Genomic DNA, 20,615 nt, shown 5'->3' with positions numbered 1-20,615 from the left:
AACATACAAAAATCAATAGTATTCCTGTTCATCTATACTAAACTGCAAAAGAAACTAAGAAAACACTGTCAAAAAAAAAAAAAAAAAAAAAAAAAGAATGAAAGTGAATGTGGGAATCAGCCTTTGAATTTCTTCCTGACCCAGGGCAAACAAGGATGAAAAACAAATACACACAGAATTAATTTAGAAAGCTGGGCCAGGGACTTTTGCTTCTCTCAGACAAAGAGCCCTCAGCATTTGGCTCACCTGGCTTTTATTCACTTAGACATGTGACCAAGCAATTAGTCATTATATCTGGTAAACTGGTTTGATACAAATACAAGATTTATTTGCTTCCTATTATCTATAGAATGTGACTGGGCAAACAGCCAGATCTCAGACTTTTCCTGGAACTTGCAATGTGGCACATGCCTGTGTGCTGCCAAAGGAGCACAGCTTTCTGGAAGCCTTTCTCCTCCATGCTCACAGTGAAGGCCACTGAGGCCTCAGTCCTCATTATCTAGTCTCCTACAAGTGAAAAACTATAATGAAAACCATAGTACTCTGAAGAAGTATGTCAAAGAAGATAGCAGGAAATGGAAAGATATCCCCTGTTCCTGAATAGGTAAATCCAATATTGCAGAATGGCCATACCTACTTCGAAAACTGAAACATAGATTTCAGGCTCTCCAAGTCAAAATATTAGCAGCATTCCTCACAGAACTGGAGAATTTCCATAAAATTCATGTGGAAACAGAAGAGATCCAGAGTAGCAAAAGCAATACTGAGCAATGAGAAAAAAGTAGGAAGCATCACAATCATAGATTTCAAGTTCTAATACAAAGCTACAATGATTAAAAATAGCATAGCAGGACTGGGGATATAGCTCAGCAGCATAAGTGCCTCCCTGGAAAGCACAATATCATGAGTTCAATTCCTGGTACCAAACAAAAACAAAACAAAACAAAACAAAACAAAACAAAACAAAAAAAGACTGTTAAAAATAGCATAGCATAGCACAAAAACAGATATGTAGGTCAGTGGAACAAGACAGAGGAGCAGAAACAACCCCATGTACATTAGCCACCTGATTTTTGATAAAGGGTCCAGAAATTCCCCCCCCCCCCCGGAACCGGAGATTGAACTCAGATCCTTGTGTTTGCCAGTCAAGTGCTTATCCTATCAAGCCATCTCCCCGGCCTAGGTCCAGAAATATTAACTGAAAGAAAGATAGCTACTTTAACAAGTGGTGCTGGGAACATTGGTTATATACATAAGAAGATGGAGTCCAGACTCATCTCTCACCATGTGTGAAAATAGTAAAAATGGGTCAAAGACCTAACTATCAAACAGAAGCACTATATCTGCTGGAAGATAAAATAGGTAATACTCTGGAAGACATAAGCACAAGAAAGAATTTTCTGAACAGGGTTGGGTTATAGCATGGCGGTCTAAGCACCTGCCTGGCAAGTGCAAGGGCCTGGGTTCCATGTCCTGGTACTGCATGCCACACTGGTCCCCTGGGTGCACTGAGGCAGCCATCAAAACTGGGCATGGTGGTGCATGCCTGTCATCCTAGTGCTGGGGAGGCTGAGACTGGAGGATCATTGTGAGTCTGAGCTGTAGTGAGACCCTGTGTCAAATACATAAATCATTTTTAAAAATTAAAGAAAAAACTTTCTAAACAGAACTCCAGTTACACAAGAAATAACATCAAGAATCCACAAATGGGATTATATCAAATTCAAAGCCTTCTGTACAGCAAAGGAAACAACCAACAGAGAAAGAGCCAACTTAGAAAATGAGAAAAAAAATTGCCAGCTACTCTTTCAAGCAAAGACAGATGTCAAGAATATATAAGGAACTCAAAAACTTAGGCTCCTCAAAGTAAAGACACTATAAAAAAAGAATAACTAAATGAATAGACATGTCTCAGAAGTAGTATATATGACTAATAAATACATGAAAAGATGTCCATCCCTGGCCATTAGAGAATGCAACTTAAAACAACACTGAGATTTCATGTTACTCCCGAAAAAAAAATCTATCACTGAGAAATCAAGTAATGACAGTGCTAGTAAAGCTGTTGGGGGAGAGGAACACTTCTGCATTGTTGATGGGTATGTACTGTAGTACGACTACTATGGGAATCAGTGTGAAGCTTACATAAAAACTGAAACTAAAAATTCCATTGAACCAACTGTTCCCCTTCTACGCATCTTCCTGAGAGAGTTAAAAGATACCCTATTACAGTGATATGTACATATGTCATGTTTACAGCAACAGGACTCATAATAGCTAAATCTTGGAGTCAGCCTATATGTCTATTAGTAGATGAATGGATAAAGAAAATGTATTTATATCAACTGGAGTCCTACTGTTATAAGAAAAGGATAAATTTGAGTCAGTTGTAGGAAAATGGATGCATAATGTTAAGTGAAATAAATCAGACACACAAGGTTAAATATCTTATGATTTCTCTTATATGAGAAACCTAAAGTATAAATAATCAAAAGAATAAGATGAAACATAGATAATAGGAAACAAAGAGCTAGAACTTTTGCAAATGGAGGATTTTTTTTTTTTTTTTTTTTTTTTTGGCTGACTCAGGGTGCCTTAAGGGCAGATCTGGTAAGGCATGAGGACCTAGGGATCGAATCACAGTATCCTGAGCCTGACTGCCTTCACTTAAGCAAGCACTTAAACAACTGAGCTAACTGGCAGCCCCCCAGCAAATGTAAAGAGATGGAGGGGAAAAGGAGAGAGAGGGATGCAGACATAAAAAGAATATGTGTTATGTGCATGTACCAACTCCCCATTATGAGTATAATCATTGCTTACTATAAATATGTACTATAAAAATCTTTCTGCTGGTCTATTGGAAGGAACAGTTAATACTTACATTTTTTTCTCCTTTTTGATTTTTTTTTTATAGTCTTTTTTTTCTGTATTTTAGGGAGGAGTCTATAGGATATTCAGGGTCTCACTACTAGATTGGACTCATAGTGATCTTCCTGTTTTCAGCCTCCCAAGGGCTGGGATTACAGGCGCACACCACCACACCCAGTCTCAATCATTGGCTCAGTGCGCCCCAGGGGTGGGGCTGGCATGGCAGGCCTGGGGATTGAACCACTGACCCCTGTGCCTGTTTATAGGAACTTTAATCCGCTGAGTTATCTGGCCAGGCCTTCTCCTTTTTAATTTTTTATAACTTTTTTTGGTAAACTGGTTTGAAGACAACAATATGCAATATAACAACCAATGTTGGGCTAGGGAGATGGCTCAGTAGAATAAGCGCTTGCCTGGCAAGCGCAAAGGCCTGAGTTCAATCCCTCGTTCCGCCAAAAAACCAAAACAACAACAACAATAACAAAAAACAATGTTAAATTCCTATTATTTTGTTTAGTGAAATTCTGTATCATTTCTAATCTTTTTTTACTGTTTTTATTCTCTTAATAAATAAATAAAATCTTATAAATTCTTTTTTAAATTTCCCACTGAATATTTTTGGACTGTGCTTAACCACTGGTAATCAAAACTACAGAGTGGCATCATGGATATGGGTGCACTACTGTATCTACATTTTATGAATGTGTCATGTTTTGTGCCATTTTAAAGTTTAGATCATTTAGCATTCAGCATAGTTCTTTATATGTTCTAGGTACAAGTATTTTAAAGTTATGAATATTTTCTTTATGGCTTGCTTTTCCTAACAATTTTTATAAAATTATATTTTTTCTCTTTTAGAATGATTTTTTTTTGTGTGTTCTATGAAATTTTTTTAAAAATATATGTTTATTTATTTGGTATAGGATCTTGCTATGCAGTTCAGACTCATAGTGATTTTCCTTTCTCAGCTTGCCCAGCACTCGGATTATAGGTGTGTGCCACCATGTCTGGTTTCAGGGTCATGAACAGTGTGCCCAGGATTCTGGGACTGGTGCAGCATGTGGTACCGGAGATCAAACTCAGATCCTTGCACTTACTACACAAGTGCTTAGGCTGCTGAGTTACCTCCCCAGCTGTGAAATTTTTATCTTACACCTCCAAAGTTGTAAGATGTTCTCCTAGGGTTTCCCCCCCCCAACAGCTATTTAGCTACTGCTTTTACTTTCAGATCTATGATCCACTTTAAATTAATATTTGTACATATGTAGTATGTGATAGGAGTTATAATCTTTTCCACTCTTCCACTATGTGGTTATGCAGTAGTTCATCATCACCATTTCTTAAGAGTCTGTTCTTTCCACATTGAATAAAATAACCTTTGTGCTAGTGCTGAAAATCAATTGACCATATATTTATAGGTCTCTTTTAGGATTTCTGTTCTGCTCCACTATTCTGTCACCTGCTTCTTTACCAATACTATAATGTATTGATCAGAGTAGTTTTAATAAAAGTAAGTGTGGAAATTCGATGGTATGAGTTCTCCCATTTTATTTTTGTTTTTTTAAGAATGTGTATTCTGTGTCTTTGCATTTCTATATACATTTTAGTCAGCTCATCGTTTCTATAGTGATGCTCATTCTGATCTCATGTAGGTATTTAATCCATAGATCTATTTGGAAAGAATTTTTTTTTTTCCTGTGATACTAGGGATAGAACTTGGGACCTTGTACATGCCAGGCAGGCATTTATGCCACTGAGTATCTCCCCAGCCTTAAAAAGCATTGATAACATAGCATTTCTGAGTTTTCTGGTCCATGAACACAGCATAAATCTCTATTTATTTGGTCTTCTCTAATTTCTTTGTATTTTATGGTTTTAAGTGAAGAGGTCTTACACATATTGGTTAAATCTATTCAAAATATGTTTTTCTTTTTTTGATGCTATTATAAATGGCATTTAAAACTTTTGCCTGTTATTTGTTGCTTATAGAAATATAATTGTTTTCTGTGTATTGACCTCGTGTACTGTGTCTTTGTGTGGGCATGTGTGTGGGGGTATAATGGGGATTTAACCCAGGACAAGGGTGTTGTATAACTGAGCTGTATCCCCAGTCCTTTATATATTTTATTTTGAGACAGGATCTCACTAAGTGGATTAGGCTGGCTCACACTTGCTGTTGGCCTGCTTAGCCTTCTGAGTAGCTGAAATTTATAGATATGTGCTGCTGTATCCAGCTGGTACATACATTTATTAGGTCTTGAGATTTTTTCTGATTCCTTGAGATGGTCTATATAAAAAGTCATGTTTTTTTAATGAAGTTTAATTCTTTCCCAATTTTTATACCATTTGTTTTGTTTTCTTGCTTTTTGTACTGGGCTTCAGTACAAAGGCAGATAGAAGTGGCAAAAGTCAACATCCCAGCCTTATATGTAACCCAAGGGAAGCATGCAGTATTCCACCTTTGAATATTTTATGACTTGTCCCTGTTTCTTAGTTAACTTGTGTCTCATCCAGGGCAAGCATGTAGTATTCTATCATTGAATGTAATGTGAGTTTTCTTTGCCTCTTAGATACCTTTTGTCTGAATAAGGAAGTTCTCTTTTATTCTCGATTGAGAGTTTTCATCCTGCATAGATATTTAATTTTGGCAGTGTTTGTTTTGTGTCTTTTGAGATTATTGTGTGATTTTTCCTTTTGATTCTATAATATAGGTGAGTTACATTCATTATTATTAAATGTTGAGCTGAGTTTGTGTTCTTGAGATAAACTGCTGTGTTAGTTACTCTTCTGGTTGCTGTGATAAAGTATCCAACACTGACAAATTAAGGGATGAAAGATTTATTTAGTTCACAGTTTGTAGAGGTTTCAGTCCATAATTTGTCTCCAAGTCAGGATGGCACACAGCAGAAGGGTAACCGTTCATGGTAGTGGAAGACAGCAAAAGAACAAGGGAGACAGACAAACCTCTTTCTGTCCCTTACATTATATGCAGGCTACCCACCTTATGTCAGGTGTAGCACTGACACCCTTAACCTCAGCATTGGACCATGAATCAATCACAAACTCTAGATTTAGCCTTCTCCAGAAAGCTGCCCCTCCCAACCACATGAAGCTTTGAGGGGACATCCAGACACAAACCATAATACCTCCATTTGCTCATAATCTGTTATACAACATTTAAATCTATTAAAGAAAAAGTATTGTTTAAATATCAAAAATTACATTCTTTTCAATGGCTGATGATGACAGATTTGAAGTTTATACTTAGGCTTATACATTTTTTTTTGAAAGAAATTTTGCCCAGCATAAAAAGTAATAATTTATCAGGGTTTTAGGGTGGTAATTGATGTTAAATGCATTAAATAATTTAACTGGAAAAAATAACAATTTTCCTTGACTTTAATCTTTTTTTTTCACTAAGGAAACATACTGATTTATTTTACTTTCAGTTTTACAAAGAAATAAAAAGATTCAGATAAGCTAACTTACACAGAAGTTCTAAAGCATGTGCTAATATTTGGAGCTTGTATTTGAGCTCAGGAATTCTGTATATTTTTTTTGTTCTTCAAGTTCAGGATACTTCCTGTTGAAAACTCACAAATCTGGCCTTTTACAGGCAGCTAATCCCTGAAAAGGCCCTTGGATCAAAACTTAGTACTAATTTATCTACTCACCTTTCAATTCTAATCTCTATCTGGGAAATAAGCCCAATTGATTTGGTACATACTTTGAAGCAAAGAAAGCTAAGGTCACAAGCCACACAGCATTCAGAACTGTGGAAGAAAGAACAAAACAAAGAAAAAGAAGGAGCTTTTCTGCTCCACCATCTACTCTGAGAGGAGTTGTTCACATTTAATGTTATATCGCCAAAATTTGTGAGATACTACCGATAGAACTTAACTCATCACTAAGGCAGTAAATTCAAATGGAAGTTATCCAAAGGTTTCTTCTCAGATATATGGACTTTTGAATTTCTCATAAAGAATTTGCTAGTATCAGAATGGTAAACAAACATGACTGAAACAGAGAATTGATGGAAAAGCAAATTGGTTCATGTGGAAATCACGTGGGAAGTTGTCTTTCTCCCAAACATATGGTTACAAATGTTTCTATAATGCTTGACTTTAATCTTAAGACTAATATCAACTACATGGTTAATGTTAATAACTTAATACCTCTGCGACTCAGTATCTTCATCAGTAACATAAAGACATCCAGCTCAATGAAGAGATCACTTCCAAAAGTAAAAACTGCTTCTGTATTATTGATAGTGGCTTCTAATTTCTTCTGTAATCTGATTATAAATATGTAGCTTAATTCTTTTATAATAGGTACAAAGTTGCAGTGATCAGTTGCCAATTCAATATATAAAAATTAAACTAGTATACATAGTCATGTTGTATAAATAGTACTTAAAAGAATTTTGGTGATACATAATCTCCATTCTGATTCACACTATGGACTGGGCATGGTGGCACATGCCTGTAATCACAGCATTTGGGATGCTGAGATAGGATTAAGATGAGTTCAAGGATTGCCTGAAATACATGGCAAGATCCTATCTCAAAAAACTAAAATCACAATAAAACAAAACAGAACAAAACAATAACCCTCTGCATTTAATAGGAAAGTATCAGACCTTTAAGAGTGTGACTACACAGTTCACTCACTGGTTTATTTAGCAGATCATTAAGTACCTTCTATGAGCCAGCTTCTCTGCTAGATGCAGAGGAGAAAGAACAAAAACCATCTTTACCAGAGGCTTTGGCATTTGAAAAGATGTACAGATAAATACAGAAAGTGATGACAAAAGAATGTGGAAGTATTTAGGGAGTACAGAGGAGAGAGACATTAGCAAATGCATTTGAGAGACATTGGCATCTTTACATAGGGATTCACAATGTAGGGAAAAAGGAAGCTTTAAAATAAGAGAAATAGAAATGCAGATACATCAAGAATTAAATAAAACAGCATATTTGATGAACTACAAGCAATACCATGAATTGTCCAGTCCAGAAAGGACTCAGCTAGAACAGCCTCTTAAATAAATCTATGTGGTGTCAGCTCAGTGTACCTCTTGCAGTTTGCAAGTCAGTTAAGCACATTACTAGGGCTACTGGATGGGCAATTGAGCATGCTGCCTCAGTGCTTAGCCACATGTCTCTAATCACTCAATAAGTTAAATTCAGCTTCTTTTAGTTATTGAAGGGGTGTGTGTGTGTATGTGTGTGTGTGTGTGTGTGTGTTTACAGGAGATTGAACCCAAGGCCTTCATGCTGAGCTGTATTCCTAGACTTTGATTATTATTATTATTTTTTTAAATTTTATTTATTTGTGTGTGTGTGTGTGTGTGTGTGTGTGTGTGTGGCCAGCTCAGCCCACCAGGGGGTGGGGCTGGCAGGCATGTGGTGCTGGGGGATTGAACCGTGGTCCCTGTGCTTTGCTAAGCTTGTTCTAAGTAGGTGCTTTTAGACCACTGAGCCATCTCACCAGCCCCTTGATTATTTTTTAATAAGTAGTTTATTTAAACAATAAAACACTTGACTTAGAGGGAAAACTATCAAGGATTCTTTTTATTTATATTTTTTGGCAGTGATGGGGGTTGAACTCAGGACCTCGGGCTTGCCAGGCAGGTGCCTATTCTACTGAGCTATCTCTCCGGCCATGGGATTCTTATTTTTTAAAAAAGAACAGTTTACTCCTACTGAAAGACAAATTGTCCTACATGTAGCAGCTATGTACAAAAAAGTTATAAAATTGTCCTGGTCTTATAATGATAAATGAAAAACATCAAAATTCTTCAATCAAACAAGGTATGCAAGGATTGTTATGTTGTTGTCTTTTCTGTTAGTTTCTAGATTTTTGTGGTGGAACTGGGGATTGAACTCAGGCCCTTGCATTTGCCAGGGAAGTGCTTATTCCACTGAGCCATCTTCCCTGCCCTGTCTTTTCTGTTAGAACAGAGCAAAATAACTTACTGAAATATAAAGATAAGAGCTTGATGAGCATGCCACTAATGGAGAAAGGGGATTATTTTCACAGAACCAGTAATTCCCCATCCCATCTCCATTTGATGTCAATCAAACCATATTGTTGGCCATTTAATGTAAAAAAATAAAAAAATCAATATGCTTGTTCACATCCACCATATACTTTATGTACAATAAAGGAATGGGGAAGGGGTAAATGAAAAAATAAAGAAAACTATATTGTAATAGTCAGGATGTGGTAGAACCAAATTGCAGTTTTCTAACTGAGAATGTATTCTTGGTTCTTGGTTTGTAAGAACAGAGTTCTGAAGTAGAGTTGTTGCAGGTTCCCTTTTTTTTTTTTTTTTTTTTTTTTTTTTGAGACAGGGTCTCACTATGCAGTTCAGGCTGTCCTTGAGCTCACTTTGTAGCCCAGGCTGGTCTTGAACCCACAACAATCCACTGCCTCAGCCTCCCGAGTGCTGGGATTGCAGGTGTGTGCCACCATGCCCAGCATAGGTTCCTTTTGTAGTAGACATCTCCTGCTTGCTGCTGGAACATGTAGATTGTATCTTCATCTTCCATCTCCAAGAATGCAGATGTGTCTGTTTCATTGATTGGCTGTCCATCAAATAGGAATCTGATCTGCCTCACTGACAACTCTGTTGTTTACAATAGATGTTCATTTGTTTACTAAGTGGTGTATGCCTCTTTAACTGTACCACAGAGTCATCTTCCCCTGCCACCTTTAAATTAATATGATCATTGTTCTCAGTCTTGACTTCTTCCTCGGGCTTTTCATCAGCCTTAGAATTTTCTAGGCTGCCACTTCAGAAAAGAGGTACCTGGTCTGCTAAAGAAGTACACAAGCCTTACCAGGAGTGGCAGAAGGAGGTAGCAGTTGTGACTGAGGAAGTTTTTTTTTTTTATTTTGAGACAGGATCTTAGTAAGTTATTAACTTGCCCCAACTGAGTGAGTCTTCTCCCAGAGGACTAAGGTTATAGGTGTGTACCACCATACCCAGATTACACTTAGCTTCTTTACATGATGGTAGAAGGTTCTAGGAGAGTAAGGAGGTTGCAGGAAACCATATAAACCAGCTTTGGTTAAAGCAAATCACATGGCCAGCTCAGGTGGAAAGGATGGGAGCAGGACGCTAGTTGCACAAACTACAGCCTGCAACCTGGCAGATATTGTGCCATTGACCTGTTTTTTTGTGTAGCCCATGAACTAAAAATTGGTTTTGCCTTTTAAGGGGTTATAACAGAAACAGAAGAAAATGAGAGAGAGTTCATATATAGCTCATAAGGCCTAAGATATTGACTATCAGGCCAGGAATATAGCTCAGCAGTGCTAGGTCCTGAGTTCAACTCCTAGTACACCCTGCTCGTGAAAAAATATTTACTAGCTAGTTCTTTATTTTAAAAAGTTTATAATTCCTAGCCTAATTCAAGAATGAAATATCAGTTTAATGTTTAACATCAAAGAAAATTACATACAACTATTCTGAGATATCAAAACCTTTGACAGGACTAGGGGTGTAGCTACCTTAGTGACAGAATGCGTGCTTAGTACAAAAGACCTTTGGTGTCTCCAACATCTCCTCCAAAGACAGAATTCATCTTTTCTTAATAAAAGTTCTAAAAACAAATCAAGAATAGAGGGTTTCTATAATATACATAGTAGGAGAACCACTTTTTTCCCTAGTACTATGGATTGAACCCAGGGCCTTCTCATTGAGCTATATCATCAGCTTTTTATTAATTTTAAACTAGGTCTCACCAAGTTGTTAAATTGCCTGGAGTAGCCTTGAACTTGCAGTCTTCTACTTCAGCCCTTCAGTTCTGGGATGACAACCATGTACCACCATGCCTGATTAAAAATCAGTATTTTTTATTAAGAAATTGTACATAGGGCCAATGTAAGCGTAACTCTTTATTACTATTTCTGTCTGATAATCATACTCTAAAGAAATACAGTATTATAGTGGAATATGAAAGTAGTGACAGTTAAATGTGAGAAAGATTTATAAATAAAAACACTGGCGAAGTAATATATACAGAAAGATAGGGAGAAAAAAAATAATCCAGGAAACTATTTGACAAAGTTGTAAAATAGGAGGCAAACTTACATTGTTTCCTGATTATATAGGTAGAAAAGAAGAAAAAAATGTTTTTACAGTCCTAATGAAGAAATATATATATATATATATATATATATAAAATCATGCTATCTCAGTTACTTTTCTCTCATTACTGAGACAAAATACCCAACACCCAAAATTAAGGAAGGAAAGGTTTATATAGCTCACAGTTTGTGGAGGTTTCAGTCCATACTTGGCTGGCTCCAAGGCAGAGTGGCACATGAGAGAGGGCAGCGATTCACTGTGGTGGAAGACAGCAAAGAGCAAGGAGAGGAGCAGTGGCTGCAGCACTAACAAGCCTCTCTTCCTTCCTTATTTGTATGCAGATTACCCACCCTGGGGCTGGTGTAGCACTCACACCCATAGTACAAACACTGGATCATGAATTAATCACAAACTCTAGATGTCTACCCTATTCACTGCATGAGGCTTTTGGGGGACAGCTAGACACAAACCATGACACATACATATTAGAAATAATTATAGAATTCTTGTGGAAAAAACCAAAAGACTTAATAGCACATCGCATATATTTCTTCTTCTGTCTAGAAGATGATATTTAATGTCAAGAGACTGATTTAATGTCGTAGTAATCCCTGGTTCAAAAAAATGTAGAATAACAGCAATCATAATAATCTCAGTAGTTTTCCTTCACTTTTTTTTTTAACTACTGCAATATAGCAGTGTATTTATAAATGAGAACAAATCAACAGTGAACAGTGCTTCAGACATTGAGAAAAGGGAACACCAATAGTACTAAATGCACAGCCTTTTATTTATTTTCCTGAGGTTCAGAGTTGAGTTTCTGTGATTTAATTATATAAAGATGAAAGGTCAGTAGGCAACCTAAAATATTTATTAAAATTATATCAATACTTAATAAACTGTACAAAAAAGACAAATGAGATAAACATATGTATTTATAGAACTGCGCATCAGTCAAGCTAGCTCCTTGCAGAGAGAATTGCTGGTGTGACCTCATTTATCTGTGAGAGCACAGAGCAATCCCTGGTGAGACACATGCATCCATCTACTTGTCCAGCATGGTCAGACCTCTGCTTCCGGATGGCTTCCTTCTCCTATGAATGTGTATGTCCAGTAGTCTGCTTCTAACAGCAGTCATTTACCTTCCTCATCCACCACCCTTTGGCAGAGGACTGGGACCATGAAGATGATTGATTCTACCTATTCTTTGGGGAGGGTTTCCTGGTGGCCCTCTTCTATCATCATATCTGGAATCATATTAATTTCTGTAGCCTCTTCCTTTTTTCACATCTTGCTGAAGCAAAGTTTTGAAAAACAAAACCACAGACTCAGCTATTCCCCACAAGAAATCTGTTATTAATGATGGTCTCCATGGGGCCTGATTGACTAACACTTGCCCATTGGAGATGTAAACCATCTTCCCTCACTCCTGGCTTTGCAGCAACTTGCCTCACTTTCTATATACAATCCTAGCTCCTTAGCACCTGGATGTTCTTAAGCCCCACTGTTTGAGTGTCTGCCTGTCTCTGCAGTTTCCTAGACATCATCCCACCCGCCTCCCAGTTAATTACTTGCCACTACTGCTTCTAGGTGGCTAGGCTCAACACTTAAATTAAAAATCCAGTCCAAGCAATACAAGTATGAAAATAACCAGTGTCTAGTATTTGGCAGATACTTCATATATATTTCTTAAGTTGAATTTAAAAAGTGCCAACTCAGAGTGATTTTCACTCTTTATTATTGTTATGGGGAATTTCAAAGCATATAACACAGTCATTTCCCCTTCAGAAGTAGAGACAAAATTGTAAGTATTAAATAGGAATGGTATGATATTGACTGTTTTCTATAAATTTGACAGATTAAAAATAGTCAGGTAATGGATCTGTGTATGGCATATATGTATTGCCTAACACAGTGTATGGGAAACCTACTTTACTGACATGAGGGAACATCCATTCCCCTAGATTCTGTGACTATTATGTGTACATAGGAGTTTGGGAGACAAATTCAGAGTTTGATTTGAAATAGAGGGCTGCAGATTTTAGTTTTTTAAGATATTGGTAATTAAAAGATTTTATTACTTTCAGGACCAAATTAAATATGTGGTTTCTTTGGGAGCCTAAAGGATAAAGAAACCTGGAGATATATAATTCCTAAAAAAGTAATAGGTCCAAGTGGCCAGCTGTATAGCTCAGCAGACTAAAGTACCTGCTTAGGCAGAGCGCAGAGGCCATGCTGGCCCTGCCCCTAACCCCCAGGGTGCACTGAGATGGTGATTGAGACAGTGTGGTGGCGCACATGCCTGTATCCCAGTACTTGGGAAGCTGAAAACAGGAGAATCACTATGAGTCCAATCTACATAGTGAGACCCTTTAGACCATGTACTAAATACATTAAAAAAACCAAAACAAAACAATAGGTCCAAAGGATTGGTACAGCTACTCTGATGATGAATTGAGTTAAAAAGATGGTAACTGAGCATGAAGCAAAGATCATTTCTCCTCTCTTATTTCAGGCTGCAGAGTTGTGCAGGTCCTCCCTCAGGAGTGAAATTCCAGCAAAGGGCTTAAAAAAACCAAAAATTTGGTTTTGCTGCAGTCTCATGTTTTTGAGGGCTCATGGTTTTCACAAACTAGTCTATTTGGTGAAATAGGGCAACAGGCATGAGATCCTGACAGAGAGAGCAGTAGTTTTGGGTTAATAGGTGAGGAGAAACTTTTGCTGAAGAGCCAGTGTCAAGGATGGTCCTGGAAGGTGGTGGGGAGCCCTTTGCTACTGGAAAGAAGTAAAGGATGGTGCAGTCCATGTGTCATGTAGAGGCCAGGAGGCACGAATTCCTTCTCACAGCAGCAACAAGGATGATCTGTCAGTGTACTGTTGTTGAGTAGGAGCTGAATTATGAGGACAACATGTCTGTAGAGGGTTTTTGCACATCTTTGAGGTTTCTACAAGCTTTCTTGGCTTTGAGTTTATCTCCTAAAGGTAAGAGGTCAAATGAAGAAGACTCTACAGGAATGAAGAGCTTATAGGGTCTTTTCTTTCCCCCTGTTGACAGTTCAGCCTATTGTAATGGAATTTGTACCCTAATCATGCATTAGAGTGGTGTTTTTGAAGGTCAGCAGGGACCCTGCAGTTGCTAACTTTTACCCAGCATACACAGTTCAAGAACAATAGCTGTTGAACCTTTTAACACTCTTATCTCCTGCACTGCTCTCTTTCTTGATTTCTCTGGTTCTACTTTTCTTTGTTAGGGCTAGGGTTGGTGTGTCTGCTTCTCATTTTACTTTGCAGGCTAAGCCCAGACTTCATTTTCTAAATGCTCTCCTGTATGCCATTCCTGTCCGTCTCCTCTCTTCAAGCTACATCTGCTTCCTGAGGAATCTCTTGCGTATCTTTGACTTCTACCCCAGTGATTTCCAAATCTTTTTATTCATATCTTTTTTAAAAAGTTCCACATCTATATATCCTATATCTACTTAAAAAACTTTCCAATTATTTTTTGTTTATTTATTTTTTAACTTTCCATTTAGATAGCCCACGAACACCTCAGACTCACGATGTCTAAAAGGTAAACATAAAAGCTTTACCTCAAGCTGATACCATTCTGAATTTCCTATCTTAGTGCATACATTATCAGCCACCTACTTCCCTAAAACAGAAACTTGTGAGGAGTCTTTTTAAATCTTTTTTTCTTCTGTATGCCTCAAAAAATCAAATGTGAGTCATAATTAGTTCTAGACAATTTCTCAGATGCACTTGCTTTTCCACCTCTTTTGTTGGAATACTTCAGTCACTATCTCTCCAAATATTTGGGCCACATATTTCTACCTCTAGTACTAATTGTTCCCATTATCCCACTTATTTCAGCAAATCTGACTGTATTCCCTGACCCTTTCCCAGAGATTTGTGTGAGGGATGAATTCTAACTCAACTGGTCATTAAGTCCTTGGCCACCCATGTCCCACGTAACCTAGGTATAATTCTTGGTTTGGTCTTACTTCAATACTCTGATAATGATTGTTCATTTTCCTGAACTCCTAAACTGAATATCAATACCATACGTGAGGACTTAACTCAGCTACATGCCTTGTATCGCTGTTCTTTGTGTTTATGTATTTTATGGACCAAGTGAGGGAACCTCCAGGGCTTGGACCATTACTCCAGAAAGGAGAAGACTGTAAGTTATGAAGATACAGTGTGAAATCAATAAATATTTATTGGATTGGATAACATTAACTAATAAGTTTTTCTCTTTATATACATTATTTATTAATACCAAATTATTTAAAATTTTTTTTAGTTTTACATTTAAGTGCATGAAGACTTACATTTTTCTAGTAATACTGTTATTTATTTGCTAATTAACAGAACTTAACTTTTCATTTTCACCTAATAAGTCTGTTTTTCCTAGGTGAGGAATTCTTATAATGTGCATGGTGATAATAACAGCAAGAATGTGCTAAATACCATGAGATTCTCTCACATTCTTCTGTCATTGGAAAGGCTTATAAATTGAAAAGCATCACAGTTTTAATTGGTCTTAAGATAGGTTATTTGGTTCTTAGCTTCTCAAATATACCCTTTTAAGAAAATGGTTTTGGGGGTTTAATTTAAGATATCTTAACAATTAATGTGCACTTAGAGCATAAACGATTGTTTTGTTTCTGACACAGGCATTAACATGCAGAGAAGAACTCTTGACTCTTCTTCTTTCACTCCTTCCCCTCGTATGGAAGATACCAATTCAGGAACAGCAGGCAACAGGTATGTTTCCCCTTGGAGATTATTCAAATGTTGTACTGATTAGAAAATGTATGAAAAAGCAGAATACTTATCGAAAGGAGTAAACTTAAGTATGCCACATATCAGAAAAATGAATAACAAACATTTTGAAGAGTGAAATTAAACTTCCTTTGCTTAAAGATTGTTTCCTGGGGACTGGGAAGATAGCTCAGTGGCTTAAGTTCCTGTCTGGGAAGCACAAAGTCCTGAGTTTTATCCTTGGTACCCAAAAAAAAAGAGATTGTTTTTTGCTACATTGCTCTAGAAATAATTTTTACAGTATTTGTTCTAGTATATTTTTTATAGTGTTGGTTTTAAAGGATAAGTTTGAAATACTGTTAGTATTTTGTTTCATGGCTAGATAGACTTTTTATACTTAGGGCCAATAAATATTTACTATTTCTGACTTGGAAAAATCTATATGTAAAATTATATAAAACTTGAAATATTTCGGTGAAAAGATGAACAGTTTTTGGGTATGTAAACTGAGACTTTGAGGATAAAAATTCTCCTATATTATATTTTAACGCCTTGTTATATTTCTAATATATTTCTGAGATGGGCTGTATTTTAGGGAATTACCTAAAGTCTCCTAATACTGTGTCAGGAAGTTATACAAAATATTATAATACTGGTTTTTGCTCTTTTCTTACTTTCTTCTGAATTTGTAGAGTTCAATAATTTTCAAATCACTTAAAGAATCTGGTTAGTGCCCTTTTAGATGGGTTGTCTTTGTTGCCTGTATCTTTTGCTTTGGTAGTGTTACTTATACACCTTTTAATTTCTCCTCTTACTATCTTGTTTTCCATCTCCTAATTAAAGCAAAAATCTTCTATTTACAGATTTTTATTTATTCACTCTAAGTTACAACTATATTTTCCATTTAGATCTTATTATAATTTATTGCAAATGGAGTGTTGACCACATGACGGACTTAGCTCTAGGGGACTGAGTTCTGAAACTGTGATGTCCGTGCATGGTGCCTAGTTCAAGTACATGCGATATTTGAGAAGTATTTCTAGTGAAGAACCCTTTTAACTTCAGTCTTGTTGAGTGTTTGGTATACATTGTATGATTTTGAATTAATTTTGGAAAATTGTAAAGTTCTTGAAGGCTCTAAATTAATATTGTTTTTGAGAATATAATACATCCATGCATCTTAATGTGGTACTACTATTGAAAGAGATTTGTAAAATGGTGTGAACAGCACCACTAAATCTCAGATAATCAGTTCAGAGTCTCTTGTGTTGATAGTAGAATGCAACATATGGCTTTCCTGATTCTATTCACTTTTGTTGTTTTCAAAATCAGATTAGATCCTTTGAACTAATCACACCTGGTATTTTTGGAGTGAGAAAAGTAAGTATAGGGAGAAGTGACTCAGAGACCTAACATAACGGAAGGAAATAGCACTGTAAGAAAAGTATCAGAGTCTAGACTCCTGAAGTTGGTGATAAGTAAAGGGGGCATTATTACCTTTATAAATTGAGTATTCTAAGTCTTCTTTCTTCATTTCATTAGATTTTAATCTTCCATTGTCATCTAATATAATCCTGACCAAAGAAAAGAACACAAGTTCACAAAGACCTACTCAGGAAAAATTACATTTGGAAGGAAGTGCCCCATCTGGCCAGGTTTCTGGGAAAATAAATGTCTTTCGAAAGGGCAGACGACAGCGTAAAAGCACTCATCGTTATTCCATAAGAGATGCAAGAAAGTCACAGCTCTCCACGTCAGATTCAGAAGGCAATTCAGATGAGAAAAGTACAACAGTGAATAAGCCCAGAAGACCCCATGTACTGCAACATTTTGTAACACAGTCTTCTAAAGAAACCCCCCTCACAGCTAAACTCGACCCCTCTGCAACCAAAGAACAGACTCTGCCAGACACGATGGCTTTGGAAAACTCCAGAGAGATTATCCCAAGACAGGAGTCAAATGCTGACATTTTAAGTGAGTCAGCTGCCTTGTCTATTCTCAGTAACATGAATAATTCTCCATTTGACTTATGTCATATTCTTTTATCTTTATTGGAAAAAGTTTGTAAGTTTGACATTATGTTGAATCATAATTCTGCCCTGGCAGCCAGTGTAGTGCCCACACTGACTGAATTCCTAGCAGGCTTTGGGGACTGCTGTAACCTAAGCAACAGCTTGGAGAGTCGAGTGGTGTCTGCAGGTTGGACTGAAGAACCAATGGCTTTGGTTCAGCGGATGCTCTTTCGAACAGTGTTACATCTTATGTCAGTAGATATCAGTACCACAGAGGTGATGCCAGAAAATCTTAGAAAAAATTTAACTGAATTGCTTAGGGCAGCTTTAAAAATCAGATCTTGCTTAGAAAAGCAACCTAACCCATTTGCACCAAGACAAAAGAAAACACTACAGGAAGTCCAGGAAAGCTTTGTGTTTTCCCAGCACCGGCACAGAATCCTCCTTTTACCTGAGCTTTTGGAAGGGGTTCTACAGATCCTGATCTGTTGTCTTCAGAGTGCAGCTTCAAATCCCTTCTACTTCAGTCAAGCTATGGATTTGGTTCAAGAATTCATTCAGCACCAAGGATTTAATCTATTTGCAACAGCAGTTCTTCAGATGGAATGGTTGGTTTCCAGAGGTGGAGCTCCTCCTGAGGCCTCGGAACATTTGAAAGCCCTAATAAGTAGTGTGATGAAGATCATGAGTACTGTCAAAAAAGTGAAATCAGAGCAGCTTCATCACTCAGTATGTACAAGAAAAAGGCATAGACGTTGTGAGTATTCTCACTTTATGCATCACCACCGAGATCTTTCAGGTCTTCTGGTTTCAGCTTTTAAAAATCAGGTCTCCAAAAACCCATTTGAAGAGACTGCAGATGGAGATGTTCATTACCCTGAGCGGTGCTGCTGCATTGCAGTGTGTGCACATCAGTGCTTGCGCCTGCTGCAGCAGGCTTCCTTGAGTAGCACCTGTGTCCAGATTCTAGCAGGTGTGCACAGCGTTGGCATATGCTGCTGTATGGACCCCAAATCTGTAATTATACCTTTGCTTCATGCTTTTAAATTGCCAGCGCTGAAAAATTTTCAGCAGCAGATATTGAATGTCCTTAACAAGCTTATTTTGGATCAATTAGGAGGAGCAGAGATATCTCAGAAAATTGAAAAGGCAGCTTGCAACATTTGCACTGTTGACTCTGACCAGCTGGCCAAGCTAGAAGAGACCCTGCAAGGCAATTCATGCAACGCTGAATCTCACTCAGGTTTATCTAGTCCCTCATACAGATGTCAAGGGATCCTACCAAGCAGTGGGTCTGAGGACCTATTGTGGAAATGGGATGCATTAGAGGCTTATCAGAACTTTGTTTTTGAAGAAGACAGATTACATAACATACAGATTGCAAACCACATTTGCAGTTTAATCCAGAAGGGCAATGTAGTTGTTCAGTGGAAATTGTATAATTATATATTTAATCCTGTGCTTCAAAGAGGAGTTGAATTAGCACATCGTTGTCAACACCTAAGCATTACTTCAGTTGGACCTCAAATGTGTAGCCATCTGAAAGAGTGTTTGCCTCAGGAAGTGCTACAAATTTATTTAAAAACTCTGCCTATCCTACTTAAATCCAGGTTTGTATGCATGCAGACATGCAGCTTTTTTTTCCTTACTTGATGATTTTGAATGTGAGATAAATTATATTTGTTTGAATTTCTAAACAAGATACCTTCACACACTCATCAGTGTGGTAATAAATATATATTGTATTCGTTTCTAGGATTTAATTTTCATTTATTATCAAAGAAATATCCTATCCCATATCAGATATTTTAATCTTTTATTTTGGTTATACCTGGAGTAGTTATAGTGGAGAGATATAGCAACTGATTTTAATTTTCCAACTAAAAAAGATACAATTTTAGATATGCTGTTCACGGAAAAAATAGATACAGCATACAACTAGGAACAGGATAAAGTTTAAATTGGTTATTTTATATTTATTAGATGAAATACTGTTAACCATAAAAATTTACAGAGATCATGTTGAATGAGGAGAAAATGCTATAATACTGTATGGGTAAAATAAAATTTAAAATAACGTTCACTTGTTTACAATTGTGTAAAATATGTACATGAAATAGGCAATGGCATTAGAGAGATTGTTGTTGTTATAACTAGTTGTTATTATTATTGTTTGAGACATTCTTGCTGTGTTGTCAAGGCTGGTCTTGAATTTATGATTTTCCCTCAGCTTCCTGAGTAGCTGGGATTATAGATGTATACCACCATACTCAGCTGTGATTATTATTTTTTAAGCATCATATTTTCATGTACTACCTAAGAAATACATGTAGAAAAATGGAAAATGCAAATAAACAAAGAGAAGACAAAGTAAAGGTGCTTATAATTCCACCAGTTGATTTTCCAGTTTTGGTGATTATCCAGTGTGGTACATTTAAAAAATAAAGCTGATATTTTAGATAGATTGACTTTTCAAATCAATACATACAGTATTTTAAAAACTTAAAATGTCATGCATCATCATCTTTATTTGTGACTTTCTATTCTTATTAATACAACTATTTTAATATTAAATCATTGCATTACAGTGATGCTTTAGAAATTCTGATATTTTGGTATTAGAACTGTAGAATGGACTTTGTTTTGTGTTTGCATGTCTGTAAGCAACCTAGATCTTTCTAAAATAAGGACTGAGAATCACTGAGTTTATATATTTAAAGTTGTTAATAAGATGGATTCCACAGGTCTAAACAGAAGTCTTACTTGAGACAAAGCTAAACTCCCCACCACCCCTGTGCATCATTATATCCAGGGCCTTATGCTAGGCAAGCCCTGCATCACAACTGAACTATATTCCCGGCCCAAAGACCTCCTTT

The 20,615-nt window shown here is 36.8% G+C and overlaps 1 protein-coding gene and 1 pseudogene across 1 annotated transcript in view; one reads left to right on the top strand and one right to left on the bottom strand.

The window, feature by feature from the left end:
* Positions 1–20,615, top strand: part of Lyst (lysosomal trafficking regulator) — a 289,805-nt gene that overhangs the window by 50,056 nt on the left and 219,134 nt on the right. The window contains exons 4-5 of the mRNA XM_023700860.1: positions 15,640–15,730; positions 17,270–19,349. Coding sequence (XP_023556628.1) covers positions 15,640–15,730; positions 17,270–19,349 — 2,171 coding nt within the window. The remainder of the gene's footprint in view (positions 1–15,639; positions 15,731–17,269; positions 19,350–20,615) is intronic.
* On the bottom strand, positions 12,100–12,383 carry LOC101576690 (annotated as a pseudogene).

Source organism: Octodon degus, unplaced genomic scaffold, assembly GCF_000260255.1.
Source record: "Octodon degus isolate 3935 unplaced genomic scaffold, OctDeg1.0 scaffold00127, whole genome shotgun sequence".
Classification (NCBI taxonomy): Eukaryota; Metazoa; Chordata; class Mammalia; order Rodentia; family Octodontidae; genus Octodon; species Octodon degus.
The sequence above is the reverse complement of the archived record's forward strand: the minus strand, read 5'-3'. Positions and strand labels throughout refer to the sequence as shown.